The 25,771-nt window shown below is 31.4% G+C and overlaps 2 protein-coding genes across 3 annotated transcripts in view; both read right to left on the reverse strand.

Moving 5' to 3' along the window:
* The window catches only part of LOC119073375, a 109,858-nt gene extending 91,863 nt beyond the window's left edge, over nt 1-17,995 (reverse strand). The window contains exon 1 of one of the 2 annotated variants that reach the window (XM_037178799.1): nt 17,130-17,995. The gene's annotated coding sequence lies outside the window, so the exon portion shown is untranslated. The remainder of the gene's footprint in view (nt 1-17,129) is intronic. The other variant, XM_037178800.1, reaches the window with a different exon arrangement.
* A 740-nt stretch (nt 17,996-18,735) lies between these two features.
* Nucleotides 18,736-20,500, reverse strand: LOC119073388 (SET and MYND domain-containing protein 4-like). Its single transcript, XM_037178814.1, has 2 exons — nt 19,861-20,500; nt 18,736-19,795 (listed from the first exon to the last, which is right to left on the reverse strand). The coding sequence occupies exons 1-2, from the start codon at nt 20,438-20,440 to the stop codon at nt 18,795-18,797; spliced, it is 1,581 nt and encodes a 526-aa protein (XP_037034709.1). The 5' UTR covers nt 20,441-20,500; the 3' UTR covers nt 18,736-18,794.
* Between the last annotated feature and the right edge of the window lie 5,271 nt (nt 20,501-25,771).

Here is a 25,771-nt window from a genome sequence, read left to right on the forward strand (position 1 = left end):
CTTTCGAATATGACACAGCACAATCCTTAGCTCATCTCATGTGTTTTCCGTCATTAACAGATACCATTTGAGCTGTTTGAACAACGCAGTTCAAATGATTCTAATCCTAAAATGTACCTACGTCTAACATAACTACACTGATGACATTTTTCATAAGATAATTACTAAACAACTTTTCCTAGTCCATAACTCATCTAATATTCGAAGAAAATTTAGCAAGATTGCAGATATAACTGATCATAATTGTTGTGTTGAAAGAAAAGGCAGATTTTCCCTTTTCTTCGCACATACCAATCACTCACCTAACGATACCGTAAAATACAAGTTTAAAATTAGAAAAAAAGTGGAATAATCCAATCAATTTCAGATTTACAAGAAACTCTGCAATTCTTTAAGTTCAAAAACCCTGCGTGTATTTTTATCTCCATATGGAAACGCAGATTAATAAAGAAAACAAGAAGAAAAAAATGTTCAGAAAAATCGAATTAATTTTTTTTATTTCTTATTTCGAGCCATATGTTACACTCTAGCTACATTCCTGTTGAAGCCAATAATAATCTATGATATATTTTGTATATGTAAAGCTTTACATGAGGTGATCGTATTCATAAGTTTAAAAACAAGTGTATACGCAATTTGATCATGAGCAATGATATAGAGCCCGAGCTTGTTCGTATAACCAGTCTCATTTTATCTTCGGTTTTTTTTCTCGAAAAACCGGGGAATAAAAGAAGGAAAATAATTTTATATTTTTTCTTTCTAATTATATGCTTTATCTACACACTCTTCTACCCGTATTTTTCTATTTACTGTATGCAACAAAGTTATAAAACAAGTCTAATGAGATATTGTCAAGTATGAAGAATATCCGTTACGAAATTAAATGAAACTACCTACTCAAATGGAAAAAAGAATCTATGCAATACAAGAATCACCTTGTTCTTGAACGTAACATGGCACATAATGTTGTAATTCTATCGCTGAGAGAATTGGATGGTCGCAAAAATATTTTTATCTTATCTATTTTGATGGACATTAGATTTAATACTAATGAATGAGAAATGGCTAAGCGATGGTTGTTATTTATATTGCAGCAGATGTGGTAAGGATTAAAAAAAATTATTTATTAACAAGTACGATTGCATGTTCTTAAGAATACGATATCTATGTACATGACGCGATAGATTCGTTGTTGTTTGATTTTGCAATAAACTAATACAATATAGAAATTGTCACTAGACTAATCGTGTATATTGCGCTGACCAATTTTGTGTAAGCTTCAAGAAAAACCGAAACATTGAAAAACACACTTTGTTCGTTGAACTTAATTCTGCGCCAATTTACCACCATAAATATCTCAGACTTCACGCTTATCTTTCTGTATGTGCAAATTTACATAGAATCAGTATTTTCATTAAAATGGATTTCGATAATAAAATGCATCTATCCTTTTGATGTATTCATTCCACAATTGATTAACATATCGACAATAACCTTTAGAGTCTTGGCAAAACATATTTTGGTCTTGTAATCAATTTGGTTTACTTGTCTCTCATTTGCATAAACATAAACTTCAGCAAAGATCATCGATTAGCTCTTTGTTTGTTATACAAATGGTGTATTGTGATATCGATCGGAAAAAGGTAATATAAATGTTTGGCATCACCAACTGATACCAAAAATTTCTCTGGTTGTTAATCTCGTATTCGTCTTTTATTCAACAACCAGCTTAACATTGATGGGTGTATTTATATAGAATTTTTAATCTTTTACTATCCGTTGATAAATTGTATATCATTGACGACGATAATGCGCACGTTGTTTTGTTGTTTTATAGTTTTTGAAATGATTTTGATAATAAAACAATAATATTGAATTAACTTTCGCTTGAAAATTTGTGAACTTGAAAATTTCTAATCTTCGAAGAGATTTGCCTTGTTACCTATAGAGTATAGCCTTTGGATAATCCATTAAAAAATGTTATTTTTCAAATTCTATCTATTGTCAAAATTACATTCCAATAATTTATGAAAAATGAAAGCTCCGTGTGGCCTACATAAAATTCGATGGATTAAAATGAAATGGACTCTTGTCCAATTTAACCTTTCACAGACAGCAAGCGTATCGTCACTGTAATTTTTGAATCTGTTAATTTACATTTGCAACATATTGTGCTGCATGATCTACTACTGCAATAGTTTTAACATAAATTTTGCTATAAATAACACAGGACAAACCGCAGAAGTTTAATAAATGTAAAAAAAAAATAATTGCGTCGAAGACATTAAAAAATGCGCTTGCAATAAAACGTCATGAGAATGAGAACAAAATGCAATTCATTTAACGTATTACTTATACACTTTAATTTTCTACTTATCGAATGCACACAAAAAATGAACAAAAGGAGGTTCATTTCAAAGGGAACGTCTTTACGTTTGCCATAGAATATGAGAATGTTACATGTTAAGTCTTTGAATTATTTACTGATTCAATAATTCCCATTAGCTGCGTTCCCACAACCATACACTCATTGATTTTTATGGTTATTATTAGTCTAATAATATTCTTCTCGAAGAGCTATAAGCTTCCATCGCCGTATGTACACCATACAATGTATGTATTCCCAGTTGGTGTCATTAGTGCAAAATGGCGATCTATTTTAAATTTATATCATTAGTTCATTTCTGATTGCCGTATATTTCATAGATGACGAGCTGCGCTAGTCTGTGCGTTTTGTTTTTAATTACAAAAAATTACGAGATCATTAATATTCAGTTATTCTCCTTGGAAAGTAATCATTTCGTTTTATTTCCTTTCCGATGTTGATTACATAACTTTATATACACAGACTATAAGCTCGAAACAAGTTTCATTAAACAATTTTTAAGTTTTCCTCAGATAAAATGCATTTTATATAAAATAACGGAATAAATATTCTGATGATGAAAATAAAAAACCACCTGCTCTGTTCTAATCAACTTAACGTTCTAAAACCAGTAGCTGTCTAAATTCTATAAATTTTATTATAAAACAAACTTGTTTCTGTCCATGTTATATATAATTTACGTGGATGTCAAAGCGACTAAAATATAGTCGCTTTAATTCGCCACAAATAAATTGCACTTTTTCCTTCTTCTTCTTCTTTTTTCGAGTAAAATTTATGTTCTGATGGATTGCTGGTGGATTCCGCGTATGTTAAGAATATATTCCAAGCATAATTCAAACATAAGAGTCTCGTTTATCTTCGAAGTTTGAATTTCCTACTGTTTAGCAGCGAAAGTTTATCTAATAGAATTTCTGTTCATTTTAATTCATTTTAAGTTAAATTCAACTTAGCGTTATCCAAGTGATAATTGCTCAACTTCACATGGTTTGCACAAAATTAATCGATTTTTTCTTCAATCACTTTTCCAACCGAGTTTAAGTTTATCCTGCGTCTGAATTCCATTCCTCTAATCAGTGACTTAATTATAAAAAAAAATCAGAATCTAAATTTATTACTCGTATGCAATAAAGATTCAAAGGTTCGGTTCTTATTGTTAATGAACCTCACATAGTAAAGCGAAATTCTATAAAAAATATAAATAAATAACACACATGAGATAAAAGAAGTGCTGCGGCAAGTGTAATTGGAAACGTGCCTGAAAATAAAGTAATTGAATGGAAATATTATTACGGCATACCGACCGAACCAAATCACCATAATTTGCGGAAGATGTTCTTAGTTGGTTTGATAATTAAATTAAGGGAACTTCCGGTGCACTTGTATTATTAAATTAATGCTAACACATTCGTATTACGGTAATGATATTTGGATCATAAGATCAGTTTCTTCATTCCGTATAAATTTGAAAAACACGTTACGTGTACGGTATATAAAATGAACCCTGAACGATTTTCAACAGCGACGACAAAAAAAAACCATTGGCATAAGAAATTGACGTAAAGTTTGTTCTCGAACTTGACGTATAGTCTCAAATATACGGTTTTAGAATTCTCTTTTGAGGACTTGAACTTTCGAGCTTGAGTTTTAACTATGAAAAGCTTCCAACCAGTGTTACCTTTTGAAAAGCTGTAGTTCAAGTGGAATTTGTTATCATGGCAGTGGAAGCGATTGCTTAGGAGATGGTTGCTAGTCACGACAAACATACACTAAATCATCTAAAAAGTAATACTGAATTATGCGATACTTTGCTTTAAAGAAAAGAAGTAACAGATTTAATGACTGCTTCGCGATACGCCTGATTCAATTATCTGGATCATCAATCTTTGTGGATAAAAACACCTGCATCATATATGCTCGTCTTTTATACCGCAAATCAACCATTCAATACATATTTCATTTGCCTTTCGACAACTTGACTCCTACACAATTGTATAAAATTTACCGGTAATTTATATCTGCAATTCGAAAAATAACTTCTTGTCGTATGTCTTATTGTCACGTTTTGATAAAAAGGCAAATATGCGGCTATGTGCATACAGTAACTCAATCAGTTCTAAGTCACATATTTACTTAGAATGCATTATTTTATCAATCTGAAATGAAAACCTCCAACAAAGCTGTGTGCTGCAATCAAGCAAATAAATTATTAAAATATTAATTTTCAAAACAACTGGTGGTACTTGGTATCAACTGGGATGAAACCAGTTGTATTATATGAATATCAAAACGAAACGACAAAATAGATTCGCACAACCACGAGAAAGATTACGAGAAGAATTTGACATTGCTGAAAAATGGTGAAGTTAAGACAGCTCACCAGGAAATAAGATTTTTTTTTTCATCTCGAAAACGCATGTTAGATGGAAAAGCATCGTTAGTATATTTAATATTTTGCATGGTGTATTTAAAATTAATGATGCTCATCATATAAAGGAATAACAGGAGATACAGCCAAAGACATTTATAATAAATGATTTAAATTAACATGTAAGCAAGTGAATGCTAAGAGATTTTCATCAGCATCTCTTCGAAAATGTATATAGAGAAGCGTTTTTCTGGCATTCCGATTCGATACAAAATTTATTTCCTTTCAAATTTGCCATGGCTATGTGTAAATATCTGCCATTAAAGATACATTGTAATTTAATTGTTATCTTCGTTTAATTGAATAATTGCATGTTATGGGTATTTGATTGGATCGATGGATCGTTATTTTATTGTGAGTACGCGTACAAGTACGCATCAAGCATAATGAAAATAATTATTAGTCTCCAGCATGTGTACACACAGCCGTAAAAGAAAACAAATTATTTTGGTTCATTTTATGATTAGCGCGATTCACATCAGAGGTTGAATGCCTCTTCACTTTGTAATGTAGGATTATTTACCAGCGAAACGACATATTAATGATTGAAACCGTTCGACTGGAATAGAAATGATGCTGACGTTTTATAATCATTTAATCTAGTAACATTACTCTAAGGGGTCGGATTTAGATCGCAAATAATATCTATGTGCGCCAAAGTCAATGGTAAAATTATGCATTGCAATTTTTCAGTGAATTTCTCTTAAAATTGTCTCATGCTCGTTCACACGTAAAAAACATTTCTTTCCATTTTACATAATTTAATAATCAAACACGTTCTACGCTTTATTTATAAACAGAATTTAAAAAAAACGAAAAAATAAATCATTGAGCTTATTAAATCGTTATGGATACTCACATTATTTATATATTCGTTTACATGGTGCTGACAATGTGTGAATAATCGACTTATACACGCTTTGACGACGCTTCAACCATTAAATTAAATGATTGAATTGTGTGGTTTCAGTTAGAATATATATGGACAATAAATGCAGCAATAATAAAAGTTTTATTGTAAAACAATCATAAAGAAAAAAATTATTATTTTAATCGCAGAGCTAATGATATGGTTGAAGTTAAAAATTTACTCAGAATTTCTTTATGGTGAGATAACTTGTGTATATACTTTTTAGTCTATCGTTACATGCATTATTAACTTATTAGATATTGCTGTGTTATTTGAACAAATTTATCGATTTTCAAATGATCATCGAATGTAATGACATTACCTCCAATTATAATAATTTAAATTTCAACAACTGTATAATCGAGGCGCTTGTGGTTCGACGTTATTTTTCTCACGTTAATTTAATATTCTTTTTTTTTTCTTGTTTTGCAACGGGATATACATGATGCTGGTAAATTTCCTAGAATAGTCACAATAAATGGCGATAGTAAAAACAGTGTTGAATTTCAGTTGTTTGACTCTTGAGTACATCAGACAGAGGGTAGATCTTTTAATGATTAAATACACAACTGATGAGCCACCGTCAACTGATTCAGAGGAAATATCACCGCTCTCTTCACTGCCAATTCAACAATTTCAGTTCGTATCATTTTTTGTTACTCATATATGCTACCGACCGTTCCTAACAAAATTTGAAGAAAAGCCCAAACTAAATACAATCTCAACTTCTTTTTGTTTCTTCCACCTACAAACGTATTCACACAAAATGTTATGGCCTCGAAGTACTAGATTTAGTACTTCAGTACTTCAAAGTCTAAGAAACATAAGAAAATATAGGTTGAACTTGGTAAAACGTAGTTTTTTTTACGTTAACATAACATGTACATCGAGGTAGAACCTTATTAGAACGGCTAGATATATTAAATGAGGTAACTATGGCTCAGAGTTTTAAGGGCTTACGATAACAACGAAAACGTTAATTGAACATAGAAATTGTAGATGGTTTTGTTGATTTGATCATTCCTATTTTACCGTATTATAATACATTGCTGATCTTTCAAATAGAAAAAATGTTATACTTAAAAACTGTTTCAAAATATTGTTTACCAATCTTAGAAATGCATATTGATTTAAGGTTCTTCAAATCAACTGAAGAGCCGTTCATAATAACTACAAATATTTGTTCTTACAACACAAAAAAATCGGTAATCACTCTTCGAACAATTCTTTTATTTCTCCTTATATTGTTTGTTCTAAGTGGTCATTCATTTTAGTTGTATATTTACAAAGATATGCTTACACGTGAAAAAAAATTCATTTCAATATTGACCGCAAATGTTTACAATAAAAAAGTCACATAAAGTCTTCATTATTATACATGTTGAATTAGGCCGTTCATTCATTCATAGTGATCTGATTTTATGTAAGAAATAATTCACGTTTTTTTTAATGTACGGAGAGGTAAAATAACTTGTAATATGCATATATATTCCACCTGATCTTCATTATACAATTACTGTTTCGACTTCTAAATGTATAACCAGCAAATATATACGATTCAATGATCTATTCAACCGGTAATCTTTTAGTAATACGCTGAGGTCGCAGCAGAGCTATGATTATTTTTTCTTTGTAGAACTTCTATTTTAACACATTGAATTTTGTACGGTTAGGAATGCGTTAATGGCTCGCCAATATTTGTCTAAAATTGCAAGTCAATAAGAAAAATTTTGACGCCAAAAATAAGCGAAAAGTTAGTTAATTACGTAATGAATGGTTAAACTATTATTGAAACTAACAAGCGACAAAATCTGTCGTTTCTTTTGTTCAAATCACGTATTACTTAGTGTCTAATGTGAAATCTTTTACTTCATTTGCATAAACGTATAATTTGCTATAAAGAGAATTCTAGTCTAGAGCTCATCTACTATTTTGGTCATCACCATCCGCCGAAAACACATGAACTAAATGAAAGTTGTCAACGTACAACGTATAAATACTGTTAAAACAAAAACATCAGTCACAATACATCAAAAATTTACTGCTATAGTTTATAGGGCGATATTAGTACCACTTACGCAAACCAATAGTTTGAACGATTCGATTTGTGGATTTTTGAAAGGTATTTCAGACCACCTAAAAAGCCAGACTTTCGAAATAGATACTGAAATGTATGAATAAGCGAACGAAGAACACTATGAATATCATGTTAATATAAATTTAAGGTCAGTTTTACTACTTTATCACACAATACAAACTTTGATTGTGTCGATCATTTATTTACCATTTCAATAATAAATCGCAGACTGTATACTGAACTCTTTTCACGGTAAACAGTAAGCCTGAGCACCGACCATAAAAACAAAACGCGAGAGCCGTTGATCACCATAATAATAAATAATAAAGTTCGAAGGGTTAAACGGTATAGATGTAAATCAATTACACTTTATGTGTATAATTAAGTCAAAATACTTTATGACTGAAAGATTGAAGAGTATGGTTAAATGATCCGACCAATTGAATATTATACTTCGTCAGTGTATTTTATATTGGTAGTTTTTATGTTTAGGTGTGAAAATTTCAATAAATCATGTGATTTATACACGAATGTAATTATAAAATGCCATTGATGGCGTTCAGTTCTCTACCGAGTAATGTAAGTGAATTTTTGTAGTATGGTTTTTGATTAATTTTACTTTTTAGTTAATTTAATCGAAGATGCATTCATGTTTAGCCAATCAATTTATATTGCTTAGCATTGCATGCAAATTCAAAAATTCTCTAAAATAACATAAATTCCTTATAATAGCTGTCAATTTCGCAAAAAGCAGCATAAACCGATAACACAGGCAATGTATATATATATTCTTGAAAATCAGGTAAAACAAGAATATGGATTATTAACTAAACATACCTCAGAGTTGATGATCATATAGCGTGTACCTATTCAACATATATTGATGTTTATTACGACTGTTATATAAATGATTTTCAATAAAACGTTATTGCATTAAACTTGAATGGACTCCAATAGACAACATTTTATATGATTTTTTCTTTTTATAATGAAAAAAGGGCAACGATCTTTCGTTTTCAATCGAAATGCAATAAACCAACGGATTTCATTATCCTGCCAATTTTTATGTTTATTAACATCGGGTCCTCGTGGCCATGTGACTCGATTCTTCTAATTTAAATCTCATAAAATTCTGACAACACATCATCATATACGTCAACATTTTTCTGTAAAGTCCATAAATGGTGTGTGTATCATTTTATATTATGCAAATTATGTATATCCTATCGATACAGAAGACACTTTGGTTTTATTTCAACAAAGAATTTATCATCTCCATTTGTTAGAATATTCCATAGATTCCACCGCACTGTCATATTATATGATATTGAAGTAGTCATGATTGTTTCACTGTTGTACTGTTGATCTCTTCCATTCAATCGAACCGTTTATACGAATATAGATATTCAAATAACAGAATTGAGATGTCAACGGAAATATTTTATTGCAAAAAATGCTAATAAAGTCTGTGTCTGCTTTACAACCAATTTTATTTGCATATGATGCACGAAAGGTTATTTAAATAATATAATGGTAATAATATCATATTTTAACAATATCATTAAATGATTGTATTTTCACCGTTTTATAACATCACAGAGCGTCAATAAAAACGTTTTACGATTGTACTTCACCCATCCTATACGGATGTGTTACATGGACTCTTGACAAAATAATAAAATATTAATATTCTTGTTAACTATTAACTTTAGTGTTTACATTTAATAAAATATTTTTGCATTCAATAATGCTACCATTCAATTACACTACACCTTTTCTTGTTATTATGGCAATATTTCGAACAGAATCGGTTACCGCAATTTTATTGGCCATCAATTACCCATAATTTGACTGGTATGAATTCATAAAAGTATAGGTAAAATATTCTCAATTTCTACTATTATTTCAGTTAAAATTATACACTCAATTCGCTGTGAGTCAAATTAAACAATAGAAGCACAATTAATAGGGCAATCAACAGTTTGGATCAGAACTGAGCCAGTAATCAATGACATTTAAGAGTGTCAATTTCCGTTTTACATACGGTGCATTGAAATCATCGCATTACAATTAAGAATTTTTCTAACTGGTGTGTAGGGAACGTTTCCCCAACGTCGTTACTACACACTTAAGCTGAAAGGATTTTTTGAGTCTAGAAACCTTTTAGCATGCGTTAGGAAAATATGTAATAGTGTGAACTGTACTACTTTCTATTTGTTCAAAGTATCGCAAAGGTCTGCTACTAAATCTACTACTTCATTAACATGTGAACATTAACATTATCTTATCACCATCCGTTACTAATATGTACCACACCACACTACTGGATTGTTACTTTGATTAAGAAATTGTTCAATATCCCAAACAACGTTGGCCTTTTGAAAATTTTAAAAATAAGTAAGAGATGGACGTGGACATGTCGGAAGAAGATACCTCTGTACGGTATCTGTAAAGCTTTTCTAAATAAAACTAAAATGACAGGCTATTCACATGGTGTCAAAAGTTCTCGTCGAAAAATAATTAGTCACGAAACAATGTAACATTTAAATTAAAAATTTTAATTTTAGTAATAAAGCGATTGTTGAGAAATAATTTTTTACTCATAATAATAAACCCAATCCAAATAAAATAGGTGTTGAGTACTCTATTGCATGCAAAAAATGCTATTTAGATACGTGCCTAAACTGGCAATTCAAAGAGGAAGTTGTGTTAATGCTATCTCTTTAACTTAAGTGGGTAGTTATTTATAACAGATGAACACAATCTTGAAATAGAGTCATCTATTCGTCGACATCGCGTGTTCTTCGAATAAATCCACTCAATGAATCAACGCTATCCCATACTAATTTATTAAAATTTCAAAAATGAAATTAATAATTTGCTAGGTGTCAACGTAACACAATGGCCATTTAAATAAATATACATCTCCTTTAATGTCAGACACTCTAACCATATAATATGCTGGAATATTAATGGCCTGAAACGAGATTAAATTTATAACATAATATTTTCGTACAAGTTGCTTACTACACACATATACACATAGTATGAATGTCCGTGGTGCAGCTAAAGTATCGAGAATCTATTCACTATGATCAAATTGAGTATTTCACTATTATTATTTTCTGGCCATCGAGTCTATTTTAAGCGTTGTGTCAATGCGAAATAATTTATTGCAAACACTTATCGCCTTTATTCCATATTCAAAGGTACTTTTTTCTTCTTCATTCGCCATAGAGTTTTATCATCGAGTGCACCAAACTGAGGATTTATATGGGGGCTTTAGTATAACGTTTAATTAAATGAATATTTTCTAGCAACTATTTGCCGTGCTTAAGCAATTTATCATTGAAACGCGTAAATTTAATTTATAAGCATGTCTTCATGCGATGTAACTTCATTTTCATACGTTCAACTTTTCGGTTTTATGAGTGTGACAATTTAATTGCATTCATGATGTAAATGAATGGTTTTATGATCTCTAAAATGAGTAGTTAGAAACATGTGTATGGCTATTACGCTCAGACATTATCATAGGTATTATATGGATTTGAAGTGAAATATTGTCCATTTTACAAATCAAACTAGATTTATTGAACTGTCCAAACCAATTTCTAATTAGTAGCTTGAGAGTAAAATTCTCATTGCGGAATACGATCTCGATTCTATCAAATACAAACGGGATTAATTAAAAATTCATTCAGGAATTTCGGTAACAGCAATGACAAAAAATGACATCCGGCTTATATAGCAAAATGTAGGTAAAAACTTATGAAGTAATAGATTTTTTCAAACTTTCATTAAACGAAGTAAAAGATCTAATTATTATATTATGAACCGCTTGCTGAAAGAACTTTAAAATTCGTTTTCATTCCTACATACTCATTGCTCCCACTTCTCTGGAAAAAAAGGCGTATCATTTACACGAATAAATCAATAACTATCGTTCCCCTGAACACATTAATTTTGTATCGCAACACTAACTAAAACAACAGGTTGGAAGCTCATTTTTACCGGCATTTAATGTCGTGTTTAATAACCAAAATAGATTAATATACGTAAAATTTATGACTCTATAGTCTCCCGTTTGTGCATCTAGTAATTTTACCGCAATATTCTATAGGTTTGCAGGTGTTACTTCCCTTTCACGGTGCTTTATATATATTTCGTAGCGTAACATTCATCAATACAAAATTTATGTGCGATATTAGTATATATCAGCAACGAATGCAACATATTCACATCACGTACGATGGTCATATTACCATATAATCTTCGGCTATATATATACGTTATTTGTCTATTAAATTAAAATGCAGAAAATCCAAGACCATCTCTTACAGCATTGCACATTGAACTTATGAACATCTAGATGTGATGGAGAATGCTATCTGACGCGGATGCATCGTAGAAATGTAATTAAATATAAGTTTCATACGTGAATCTTTAGAAGTGTTTTGCTACGCTATTATCTGCTGAATAAACAGGCCTCTAGGTGGGCCGAACGTTGCAGCTTGGCTATGATTGAAATTCGCGCATTTCAAACTATATTTTTCAGAGGCGTTTGCACGTTAAACAGTTTTGGAAGATTTTTGTTTCCATCTTCGACATTTGTTTACATGTTTAGTTTCACACTATCGGGGCGGAGATTATCGATTTATTTATTAAAAAATTATTATTTCTGCTGTTCATTAATAAAATCGAATGCGTACGATTTGAGTGGAAAGAATTGTTCTATGCAATTAAAAAAGATATTTCAACAAAATGTTAATAAAGACCGATCAACGGTTTTGCGAAAAGTGTCTATAAAGACAGTGTAATGGTAATATATGTTTGCTAATTCGATAATTATGTTACACTGCAATTTTAACGTCTCGTTTTTTTTTTAGAAATTAATTATCTTTTATTGCTCATGGTAAATACCTGTGAATAATCTTACGGTTTAACTGATTGAAAAATGAGACGTAGAATATTATGTGGCAAATAAAATGTAAAAACCTGTGGAAATTCGGCAAACGAAAACATTTGATATAGAAGCTAATGTCGTCAGACAACCGTTATATGAAAAATTGCGTCTTCCACTGTTGTAGAAGGTCAAAGTCAGACGTAACTCCTATTATATGTTTTAAGAAAATTAATCACATTTAAGTCTCTCCAACAGAAGTTCATTCACTTCAGAAATTAAATTTGTTTTTGTTAAATAAATTTCCTTTTACATTTATTACTTATAATTACAGGTACAGCTACTACTCATTTAAGTTTCGAATTTGATTCGGGTGGTATATCGGATGGACTATAGAAAATAAATTGTCTGCAAATAAATTTAATCAGACATGGTTTATTAAAGATTGCCTTCATTATGCTAAATATAATAGGCAAAAATAAACATTTTTAATTGCAACAATTCGTAAATTACTTAATCAGTTAATTGATGTTTATCGCTTTCCGTACGGTTCAATCATAAAACATATTTACTTCTCCTAAATATAAATGAATCAAGACCGAAACATAATCGTTTTAAGTCATAGCAAAATAATGGAAAATGAATGGATTGAGTCAGCTTACATTTGAATATATGGACTGTCTGACGATGCTACAAAATTCAATAAGCGATAATCTACGAATAATGTTGTCTTATTATAGTAGAAATGAACATGTAAACAAATGAAGTACAAGGTTTTGTATCAAATTCTAGGTGATACTTTCAACAACAGCAAGTTAGAAAGATTTAGTGACTGTAGCGATGCGCTTCTAAATGATTGATATTCATCTGATATTCGTTATACTTTTGTATGCTGTAATCTTGATTTATACAGATTATACCATTTCCATAGTTTCAAGCATCAAATTTAACTCTTCTTCGTTTAACATTTCTTTAATAAAGTAATACCCATGCAACAATAATCCAACCACTTATCAGGGCATTTCACCTAAGCTGACATAATTGTTATTGTATACTTCCCAAGAAGCCATATCGTCGATAAAAGAAGCAGATAACGTATTTTCATTTGCTTATTATAAAATTGAATTTCTGTAATTTGTTCGTTACATACAAATTTAAAATAAAATTTCAATTAATTTGTGAAAAGTTGTTGTGTCAGGTAAATATTGAGTGTAATGTGTAAAATATTAATGAAGCATTTTATTATAAGATATTCTGATCATTCTATGGCATTTTTATCGATAAAACTTTATTGAGTTGGTGTACTGAATGAATTGGGCTCTCCTTTTTTCGATGGATTTTTTTACAGTTTCGTTTCTTTCATTTCATTTATTGATAAACGTAAAAAATCGAGCGAAATAAAATTTCTTTTTATTTCTCCTTCTGATAATTTACATGAACGAAACATTTACTTTTTGTACTAAAAACTCTCCCAGAGTCGAAGTCTTGATACAATAATCTTATAGAATTAGACACAGACTACAATCTCAATTTGTCCAACGTACTTAAATTGTTGTAGACTAAATGAACGCGTTAAACTGTATCACGATCGACGACGATTAGAAATGGGTACCACAAGCACCACATTCATATATTTATAAGGCATGAAAAAAAAGGAATATTGCAAAGTACAAAATCCACTCCGAAATAGGTATTTTAGTTTATTTTTGTAATAATACGCTCGTATGTATACGACGTGTACACATTGTACGTTGGATAAATTACAGGAAGAGTTTAAAAGTGCAAACATAATATTTTCTTGTATTTCAGATTTTATATGTGCAATTTATAACATTGGATGTGCTTAAAATATGTTGAATATTTGTAAATTCAGCATCATTTGTAAGGATTATTTTCTTTCATTTTTTCTTCCACAGAAGTACAAGAGATGCTTTGGCGAAGAGGGTTTATAGACGTGTCCATTATAATAATACTTTCTTATTGCTTTGTTCACATACATTCTACGGACATTAAAACGATTATTGAGAAATAATTTAAATGTTACATTAGTGAATAGCTTGGCCTTTCTCATTTCGTTGTTTTGTTGCTAGTTAACAAAATAAAATAATAATTTTAAATTAAAATGCTGTGAGTTTAGTGTAAAAATGGTCATCGGCGAAATAATTCTAATCTTAGAGAAACGACAATTATATAATATGTTACTTCATATCTTAGTGTTCGCTACAAAATCTATCAATTCAATATTTTATCGTACGTTCTGCTATAATATAAGAGTACCCTGGGCAGAGTTCATCATTCATTCTTGTCGTCTTTGTCGATAGCAGATGACTGGTATAAAAAGGGATTATTACAATTGATGCTTATTACTATCCCCGTCAACCTTTGTCTTAATAGGTTCATCTCAGTTCCCTTGATATCTTTGATTCATGTTCTCAAATCTTGTTTTGGAATATATATGAAAAGGGAGCGGTCATCCCACTGAGATTTATAACAAAGTTTGAAAATAATGTAATGTGGATAGCTGTAGAAATGCCTGTTTCATTAGTTCAACGCCGTTTCAGTTTTGCTTAAATTTAAACAAATTTTTTAAAATGATTTTTAATTTGATGTGTCTCACACTTTGATCAAATGAAATGATTCGAAATCATCAACCATCAAAAACTCATTCATCTATATAAAAGAATGCCGTAAAATACATGCTCAACAACAACACGCTATAGTTCCATTTCGAACAAATAAACCAATTTCAAAGCTTGTTTTACACTTGTGTATTTTGACAAAATGTTAATTCGCGTATTGTGTTAAATAAAAACATTTTGCATAACAATTTTAACATTAAACTGTTTCTGGGTAGATAAACAGTTTTTTTTTTGATGTAACGGATCTTAAATCAAGTTTATTTTGACGATTTTTATGAAATATATTTTCAGCAACAAAAATAGCACAGATTTTCATTGTTAGCTGGGGTGATACAATAGAAAAAAGAAGAATAGATTTGGTCTCTGCGACACAATCATCCAAATCAATGTTATAGGAGCTACTTCTATGAATTGCGAAATATGTAGATGAGGAAGTTGGAATTTTTATTTTACTTGTATTGAGCGTTATAAGGGACTTCTGGATTGATGCCAACGTTTGACTAAATTTCCGATGTTTCAAAGAGAGAATTTTCGAGAATATTTGTGATTTTTTTTTAATTACTGAAATACTGGGTCCTACATAATTTGTCTTCACGATTTGTCACACGAAGGTCGTATTTGAATGTCAGAGGAGAATTTAGGATGTGGAAGTTCAAAACTTAAATTAATGTTAAATAGCACAGTCAATCTTCTTCGCCACCTTCAATACGACTTTGGCAAACTAAATGTGACGAAAAAAAAAGAACATTCTATCGTTATAACTGTAACACAAGCAAAATCATATATAGGTAGGGAAACCTGCGCCTAGTGCTGATTTTAGCGCTAGCGGCACTTTCTCGTTTCTTTTTTTTTAACGCTAGCGGTGGAGAACATATTTTAAAAAAATGTTTCCGAAATTGGATCTTAAGTTCACAGATGAATTTGATGAAGATTTTTTAGTGTTTTTAGATCTCAACTAAATGAATCAAATATCTTTTAACATACTGTAAGTTGTCATCAGAAATTCGTAGTATTTCATTTTAATCATATTTTCAACATATCAACATTTCAACAAGTTTACCTTTGGGCCATTTTGAATATAATAAATGAGACGAATAATATTCACAGAACTTATTCAGTGGTTCGAAAAGTACAGTAAAGTTAAAAATTCAAGCTCAAAATCCGAAGAACAGTGCTTACTAGTGGTAGCTTTCGGCAATTGATCAATAAAATCTTTCACAGACAGAATATTAATAGAGAAAAATCCGAACAACTGTTCCTTAAAAGTAGGTGAGACAATAAACTCTGATACTGCTTTTTGTAAAATTGAATTGAGAGAGAATCAAGAATCCACAATTTCAGTTATTGCTGACCTAACCATAGCACATCATAAAAATACAGCCCAGTCTTTGATTTCATATGCTTAGAAAATGCCTGTGCAGCAAATACTTTAGCTTCATTCTCTGAGAAAATCGCTAAAATGTTTTTTTTTTAGAAAATGAAAATATGAGACGTTCATGAAACGGAACTTATTCAACTTTGATCGTTTGAGTTTCAATTTTTTTATTTTAGTTTTCAAAGAACGAATTTCGAAATAAATTTTCAGAGAAATATCAGAAAAGCGATGCCTTATTAACTGTAATTAGATTGGTTGGAGGTCATACAAAAAAATCAGGAGACTACCCTCCTTCAGTAATAAAATCGTGTTATCTTACATATTCATTTATAAATATATTTATTGAGTTCACTGATATACTTCCGATTCGATTTTTATTTAAAACGAAGGCAAATTGAAGAAACAAAAACTTACGTTTGTTGAAAATTCTTTACTTTCTCCTTTTTTCTGCTGATATTGCACCATATTATGACGACATAATTAATTTATAGACAAAAAGCCATCGAAGTTGTTATTCTGTAATTATTCACTCGTGGTAAACAATGTTTTTTACCTCTAAAATTCACGTCTTATTCACTTTTCTTGTGTAATAAATTCATTCGAGCGCTGCTCGTAGTCTAAATCAGAAAATCCATTTTTAACCGTTTCTTCTGTTACATTATATAGCACTCATCAGAACTTCTTTTTTTTTCATCATTTTGTCACAATTTTCCCATATTAACATAATTACAAGGTACATTACAAGACGTACAATGCGCCTTCAGCTATATGTATTAGGTTCTGTTTCAGTGTTTTCTTTTCTCTTTTTTTTAATTTTTAGTGTTCATGTGCAACCACAATTGCATCGGTTTGCAGATTATGCATTGTATATAATTAAAAATTCACACGAAATCTGTTCCACATACTTATGCTGATGATGATGGTCTAACATAATACCATACCCCAGCATTTCATTTTTATGTTTAATTACATTAAAGAAAAGTTACAGCAAAAAAAATGTCATTTGAAAATTCTAGCAAAATTTTTTACACAACAAAAGCACACCGCGATGCTTGTATATATAACCATTGAGGGGAAAAAAACGAAACAAAATTAAGTCAATCAAATCACGCACAAAACACAATTTCTTTTAAGTATGGCTATCAAAGCCGCTGGTCAAAGAACGACTGCAACTTTAATCATAGTCAAATGTTCAAAGAAAAATATAGACACAAACAGCTCTGTCGAGGTGGAAGAAGAAAATGATTTCTGTTAAGAAACCGAAAAAAAAACAACCATCAGCAACACACAGTGCTTCATCACAAACAATATTAAAACATACAATCTCGCGATTCAGGTATTATATGCGGTGAAATCAGTTTCATTATGCATCATTCTCGTGGATAAATATACAAATAGAGAAGATTGTTTTAGGTTTTGGTATATATAGAGAAAAGTTTTATGAAAGAAAAAGAAAAAATTGCAGAAAATTTTTCACTTGCTCGCGAGACGAACTGCAGGTATGGTATATGTGCGGTGTACATATATGTATGTATAATACATGTTTTGATGTTTCGTTGAAATACAACATGCATTTTAATATAATATGGGTAAATCTCACCATTGTAAGCAAAATGTTTAATCAATGTTATAAAGAGGTTGATAACAAGGGGATAGACGTTGATGCGCACACATAGTTTTCAAAGACAATGCCAAATTCTTTTATAATAAAAAAATATCCGAACCGCTACTTCAGCATCAATTAAAGTCTCTCTCGTTGTATACGCGTACATTGGTAAACAAAAATATTGTTTTCTTCGTTTTATCATCGCATGGTGTGGATATGGCTATTGAGTGTTTTTTTGATTTCCATTTGCGTCGTATGAATCGTTGAAGGCACAACATTTATCATCAGAGCATATTTTTAAGATATTATTCACTTGGCTACGAACTTTTTGGTTCTCAGCAGCAGCAGCTCAAAAAATAATTTCTTGAAAATATTCCCTGGTAAACTTGTTATAGACACAAAACACCATTGTCAGTTTAGGGAATGAAGAAAATATTTTATTGAGACAAATGTTGGAAAGACCTCACAGTTATTCAATACCAAGCTGGCTTGGCTAATGAAGAAAATTCGTACATGTTGTTATCGATCGATGTGTAAACTTCCTTCGTTGGACGATTATGTTTGTAATTTTTTTCGATGTATTCAATGTTCTTCCTGATGTTCTCCACAGCTTCGTCATGATTCGACAATGTCTGATTATTGTTATACTTAAAGCTGGGATCGACTGCTTTAAGTGCTGATAATCTTGGCCAATCGTAGCGGCATGCTTCGCAACAGCAAGTATAACCGAATGACTGTTTGAAAAAACTTTGACGACGACTGGCCGGACCAGAATTATAAAACGGTTGATCGTACTTGCAAAACAACTGTGAACCAGCCGGAATTGATTTGCCCACAATCCAAACGAGTTTGTTACTAGCTGAAACTACAAACACGTTGGGATCGCAAGAACCGTTCAACAGGCAGAAAGCTGGATACAGTCCTTGGCCGGAATTCTGCTCGAACATCTTTTCTCGTGCTGGCTTGGGTTTCCTTTCTTCTTGAAGTCTTCCCAAACACGTTTCGGTTGGAAGGTTGATCTCTTTTGAGAAGAAGGCCGACATGTGGGTAAGCAGCGTGACCGGAAATATTAATTTGGCCAACATTTCATTCAGAAATTTTCCATGGTTTTTCCACAATTGTTTTAACTTTGCATGACAGCTGACGAAATCTCGGATTTCGCTTCCCATGATGGTTGAAAGTAATTTGCAATAGGGTGCATTGTTTTGAATTGACAGCATTACCAGAATGGCATTTTTTGAAAACATTGGTTCCTCAGGTTCACTGAAGTCAAAATCAAACACCGTGACCTGCTTTCGGTTTTTCTCCACGAACTTTTGAAATTCTGGAACATTGTAATCGAAGACGTTTAGACATTTCATTAACAGTCTGAGATGGAAGTCGATTTTCATTGCTGGATTGCCGTGGACATTGCATTCGAACTGATGAAACTCGTTCATTGCTGTTTGTTGGCATTTCTCAGAGCAAAACATTGCTGCGAAAAATAAGAAATGGTTTTTTTTAAACGCAATCAATGCAAGAGATGCAAAATAATCGTACCTTTTGTGCACCCAGTGCATGGAAACAATTTCATGGAACTATCTTTGAAGCAGTAGGAACAACGATACAATCGAGCATCTACATTAGCTGCAGTGAAAGCTGGCTCTTCAATACAAATGATGTCTCCCGTTTTAAGAGTCTTTGTTGTGATCAGATGATTGCCAAACATTTTACTGTTGCTCAAAGTCAAACAATCGACGATTCCGGGATATTTGTTATTTGATGCATGCGACAATTTGAAAAAGTTAAATGGATTGTCGTACGGATTGGGCTTCCAATTTACAATTGCAGCGTTGCAATCCTCTTCCCGCCGTTGTAATTTTTCCAGTTTATCAGCGGGATAATTGTGTTGCCTCGCTAATTGAATGTCTTCCAGGCACAGACGAAACTGTTGCATTTCAATGTAGACTGCACTCCGATTAGCATATGCAATGCCCACAGTTTCGGTTCCTTGCTCAGCAAAGCACAGGCTATGATTGTATTTCAGAAGTGCTTCGAAAAATTCTTTTTTTGCAAACAATTGGTTCCCGAAATTGCGTAATTTCAGCGCAACCGCATTGTTCTTCTTTTCAACGCTCATTTTCGATGTATTTAAATTATCAAAAATCTAAGTCAGAGGACACGCTTGCTTCGTTCAGCCGGTTCAGCCCGAATGTGAAAATTATGAAGGTGTCAGAATGATCGTGTTACCATTGTTAAGTTTTAGTGTTTCCAGATTTCACAGAAATTGAATTATTCAAATCAATTGAAAAATTTAAATTTAATTTATTTTTATTAGTGATTGCTTGGTCATGATACTACCTTGTTTGCGTTTGAATAGGAATACTTAATTTAAAACAAGAAGCACGATCTTCGGAAATGTTTTAGAGCCATGTTTGTACTCAAATTGTCACAATCTTGATTGAGCCATTCTAGCTTTTCATATGGCACTATATTTCACGGACATTTACTCCATTACTGCTTATCTGAGATCATCGTAGATTGATGCAAAATCTTTAACATCGTTAGTTCAGACATGTATTTTATTGCATCCACACAAGACATATTTTTTCATAAAAATTTCCGGACCTTGACTGAAACATTATTTTTGTTATTTTCGAACAATGGTACAGGACATGGAATATATCTGTGCTTGCCCCGTATCTACTGGACAATACCTATCTAATGAACCCCCACAAATGTATGTCCATAGCCAGTAGCGGAAGTAAATCACGTACAAAAAACACCAATTTTCGACTTTTAAAGGATGTTCCCCAGCGAATTAAAGAATTATAAAATTAAACGACTGCGGCTTTAGACTATTGGGACTAAGGACTATCTGGGCATGCAAACAAAGTGTCGCCAAAAAAAACTCCGACGGAGCCTAGTACACTTTCAAAAAAATCCCTCCCTAGATTTTTTTAACCTGTCACATCGATAACGATGACAAAAATAATAACAATAATACAAATAATACAAGATTTGAAATCAACCGAAATATAGTGGTCATATGTTTTCCGTCTGTAACGGGTTAAAGGACCCGAGTTTTCGTCACCTAATTTTTAATGACATCACGATTAAGTTTTCTCCCACAATCTTAATTTGTCTATTAATGTTCAATATGTTTAAAATAAATCTTAAAAAATTAATTTCATTAAATGAATTAATTGCACTTACACAGCAGCGAGCAGCCAGTAACATCAAACGCGAGGCTAAAGTGCCTTGTTTGCATTCGTAATTCAATCTATGTAATTTTCATCGCATCGAACACTCTTCTACCGTAAAATTCTAGCCCATTAGAAACACCATATTATACGTAATTTTATGCTACCCACTCACCAATATATTTTATTTGTATACACCTGATCTCACTTCATTTCATCGCCGTTTGGACTTAAATTATGACTTTATTTAATAAGCTTGTTTATATACCAACAAACCGCAAACGAATTTCCAATAAACTTGCTTTAAATAGCATTTTTGGCAGTTTATTACAATCTACTGTTTTTTCGTCGGCATGGAACAGTTTGTGTGATGCAAAAAGATTTCAGATTTATTGTTATTAAAGTTTTTTCTTTTTTTTAAATTTTAATTGAAACGAAAGAGGATACATTTCAATGTTCAAATAATAAAAAGGTTTTTTTATGTAGAAATTTGCCAGTTTTAATTATAAAATCTTCGTTTTCGAAAATATGTGCATGATTAGGGATGACCAATTGCGATTCTTTTGCAGATGGGTATTTCATATGCTAACGAGCTTTGAGGTTAACCTCTTATATAGCAGAGGTTTACCGTGGATTTACATAGCAACGTAAAAGAGACAGATGCAATGTTTTTTAAATACTGCAACCCGAAATTTCAATCATAAAATTAAAATTATGAATGAAATTTCGAGTTGCCGTATGAGAAAATTTTTGCATCTGTCACTTTTACGTTGCTATGTAAATCCACAGTTAGTCAAAACAAAAAAGTACAAAATTTGGCATAAATCTGTTAATGGAACTTGATAGTTGGTCAAAAAAAAGTAGTAGATTCAATAAGTATGGCACAGTATTTGGTCTTTCGATAGAGAAATGTGTAAATATGCATTGAAAAAGATTCTAAATTTAAATCAAGTGATAAATGCACGATTCAATTGACTTGACCGACTATTTTAACACACAGCGTCGTTGATAACTGTCCAGATTTAATTATTATGTTCAAAGTCTACTTGAAAGGCTCACTTTCTTGAATATTTCTTTATTTACGAACTGATACTTTAATCATGCGATACTTACCTTTCCATGTCGTTAATTAGTCGAAATTTTATTTTTATGTCTTTATCATTTGGTTGATGCATTGGTTTTAAAACATCGTATACGCAATTTTGCATTACATATTTTAATACTCGTAATAAAAAAGAGATAAAAATCAAATAAACAAATACACAGATCATTCATTGAATATTTTACCGTATGGATATTGTGTATGCACAGCACCAACCGCACTGCCAAGGCATTTTTGCTCATCATACAATCGCCTCGAGAAATAATATTAAAAGGAAACCACCCTATAGCTAGTCAGACTCATATAAGTGCATATAGCTGTTTTAGTTTACGTATACATGGAAATTTTTCCTACTAAATCTTACAATGGAGTTATGTGTTAAACATATCACAGCTCTCAGTGCATAAATTATATTATATAATGTACCATATTGCAACTTTAACATGAATAAACTATAAAAGTTAATTTATGTTTTGTTGCAATTATTAACGCTTACCGACCGACAAACAGATCTCTCGAACATTTTATAATTATTTGTATTGAGGAATATTTCATTATTTGAATCAGGCATTGATAACGAAGTATATAATTCAAAATCAACGAACTTTTTCATTTCTATTTTATATTCAAGAAAAGAACGGAATATGAGCTTATTTTAGTCTACTAAAATCATTAGCCAAACATATTTACATATATAGAGCTTAAGTCGTAGCAGGTTTTTAAAATGGAATGTGAATACGTGGACGTAAAACGAACGAAAGAAGTACCGCTAGTATATAGAGGACAACGACGCGATACAACGTTTGACTTAGTAAATATACTAATTCATTCAATGATGATGATGTGCTTATGATGCCAATACCTTCCCGGTACCTTTTGCACAGTTTCGATAAATGAGTTTCTATAAATTAAACTCTTTAATTTTTATCGATCAATTTGCAACTTTATTGCAAGATAATAAACTTTAAATCTGATAAACAAATTAATTTTTTTTAAAGAAATTCGCTTTATTCAATGATTACATTTTTATCTCTTCATTTAAGGTCCTTAACGTATTGATGGGAAAAAACTCGTATAATTTGACAAATCTTTGAGATAGATGGCTCTACTTTCGTTGAAAAATTTGAATATCGGACATAAGTATGTTTGCTCACAAGAAACAGTAGTTTTGTTCCAAGTAACTGTAAGCACGAACGTACACGATTTTATCCACAGATACTTATCGGTTTTCATTTAAATATTGATGAAGTTATATGTCTATGAATTTGACAGTAATTTGAAAATTGGAACAAACCTATTATGCATTGTCGCTACATTCTATGTAAAACGGTATGTTTCATTTCTTTCTGCCACGCGTCGTAAGTGGTCCGTTCAACAAAATCGATCGGCCCTATTCCAGAGCTCAGATACAAATTCATTTTGATTTGCTATTTTGTACAAATAATGGTTTAAGACTTAAGTTTAATAGTAGTATCTCACAAAAGTCTTCTGGATATTACTTTTTCAAGCGAAACCAATAAGAATTTGACAACATCGAGATCAATTATTTTTATTTCGATCGTAAAAAGTTCGGATTCCAAAATAAAGTGAAAGACGCTTTAACACTGCTTTTATTGCCCACGTCTTAAATATCAATAAGAAGCCAAAAGCTAAAAATTTGTTAACTTTATTATCGTACTTATGCCACACATGTTAATTCATATTCGTTACGACCCGGGTAAAAATTTCAGTCTCAGTGAGACCTAAAAATACGTAGTCTCAAGGGTCTCATTTCGGTCTCATTGACTTTTTCAGTTTACGAGAAGTCTCAATTTTAATTTATTTTATGTAAATGAACAAGAATGAACGAGAGAAGCTGAGTGGTCTCGTTTCGACTACTTTTCGAGAATGTTTGAGGATGAATGAGTAGTCTTTTTTGACTTTTATTTGTTAGGCGTGATGAGACTGTCCGAGTGGTCTCGGATTTAATACTTTCCGAGACTGGACAAGTGGTCTCTTTTCGAATAATTTTTCCTTACACTTTCCGAGACTGACCGAGTGGTCTCTTTTCGACTACTTCTCGAGAATGTTTGAGGATGAATGAGTAGTCTTTTTAGACTTTCATTTGTTAGACGCGATGAGACTGTCCGAGTGGTCTCGGATTTAATACTTTCCGAGACTGAACGAGTAGTCTCATTTAAAAAAAAAATTATTCAAATTTTGAGAACGGAAAAGTGGTCTCATTTCGAGAAAATATTTTATTCGAATTTTGAGAACGGAAAAGTGGTCTCATTTCGAGAAAATATTTTCTTCCAACTTTGAGAACGGAAAAGTGGTCTCATTTCGAGAAAATATTTTATTCGAATTTTGAGAACGGAAAAGTGGTCTCATTTCGAGAAAATATTTTATTCGAATTTTGAGAACAGAAAAGTGTTCTCATTTTGAGAAAATATTTTATTTGAATTTTGAGAACGGAAAAGTGGTCTCATTTCGAGAAAATATTTTATTCGAATTTTGAGAACGGAAAAGTGGTCTCATTTCGAGAAAATATTTTATTCGAATTTTGAGAACGGAAAAGTGGTCTCATTTCGAGAAAATATTTTATTCGAATTTTGAGAACAGAAAAGTGTTCTCATTTCGAGAAAATATTTTATTCGAATTTTGAGAACAGAAAAGTGTTCTCATTTTGAGAAAATATTTTATTCGAATTTTGAGAACGGAAAAGTGGTCTCATTTCGAGAAAATATTTTATTCGAATTTTGAGAACGGAAAAGTGGTCTCATTTCGAGAAAATATTTTATTCGAATTTTGAGAACAGAAAAGTGGTCTCATTTCGAGAAAATATTTTATTCGAATTTTGAGAACGGAAAATTGGTCTCATTTCGAGAAAATATTTTCTTCCAATTTTGAGAACGGAAAAGTGGTCTCATTTCGAGAAAATATTTTATTCGTATTTTGAGAACAGAAAAGTGTTCTTATTTTGAGAAAATATTTTATTCGAATTTTGAGAACGGAAAAGTGGTCTCATTTCGAGAAAATATTTTATTCGAATTTTGAGAACGGAAAAGTGGTCTCATTTCGAGAAAATATTTTATTCGAATTTTGAGAACAGAAAAGTGGTCTCATTTCGAGAAAATATTTTATTCTCGAAATGAGACCACTTTTCCGTTCTCAAAATTGGAAGAAA

The sequence above is a fragment of the Bradysia coprophila genome, unplaced genomic scaffold (genome assembly GCF_014529535.1).
Source record: "Bradysia coprophila strain Holo2 unplaced genomic scaffold, BU_Bcop_v1 contig_138, whole genome shotgun sequence".
NCBI classification, from domain to species: domain Eukaryota; kingdom Metazoa; phylum Arthropoda; class Insecta; order Diptera; family Sciaridae; genus Bradysia; species Bradysia coprophila.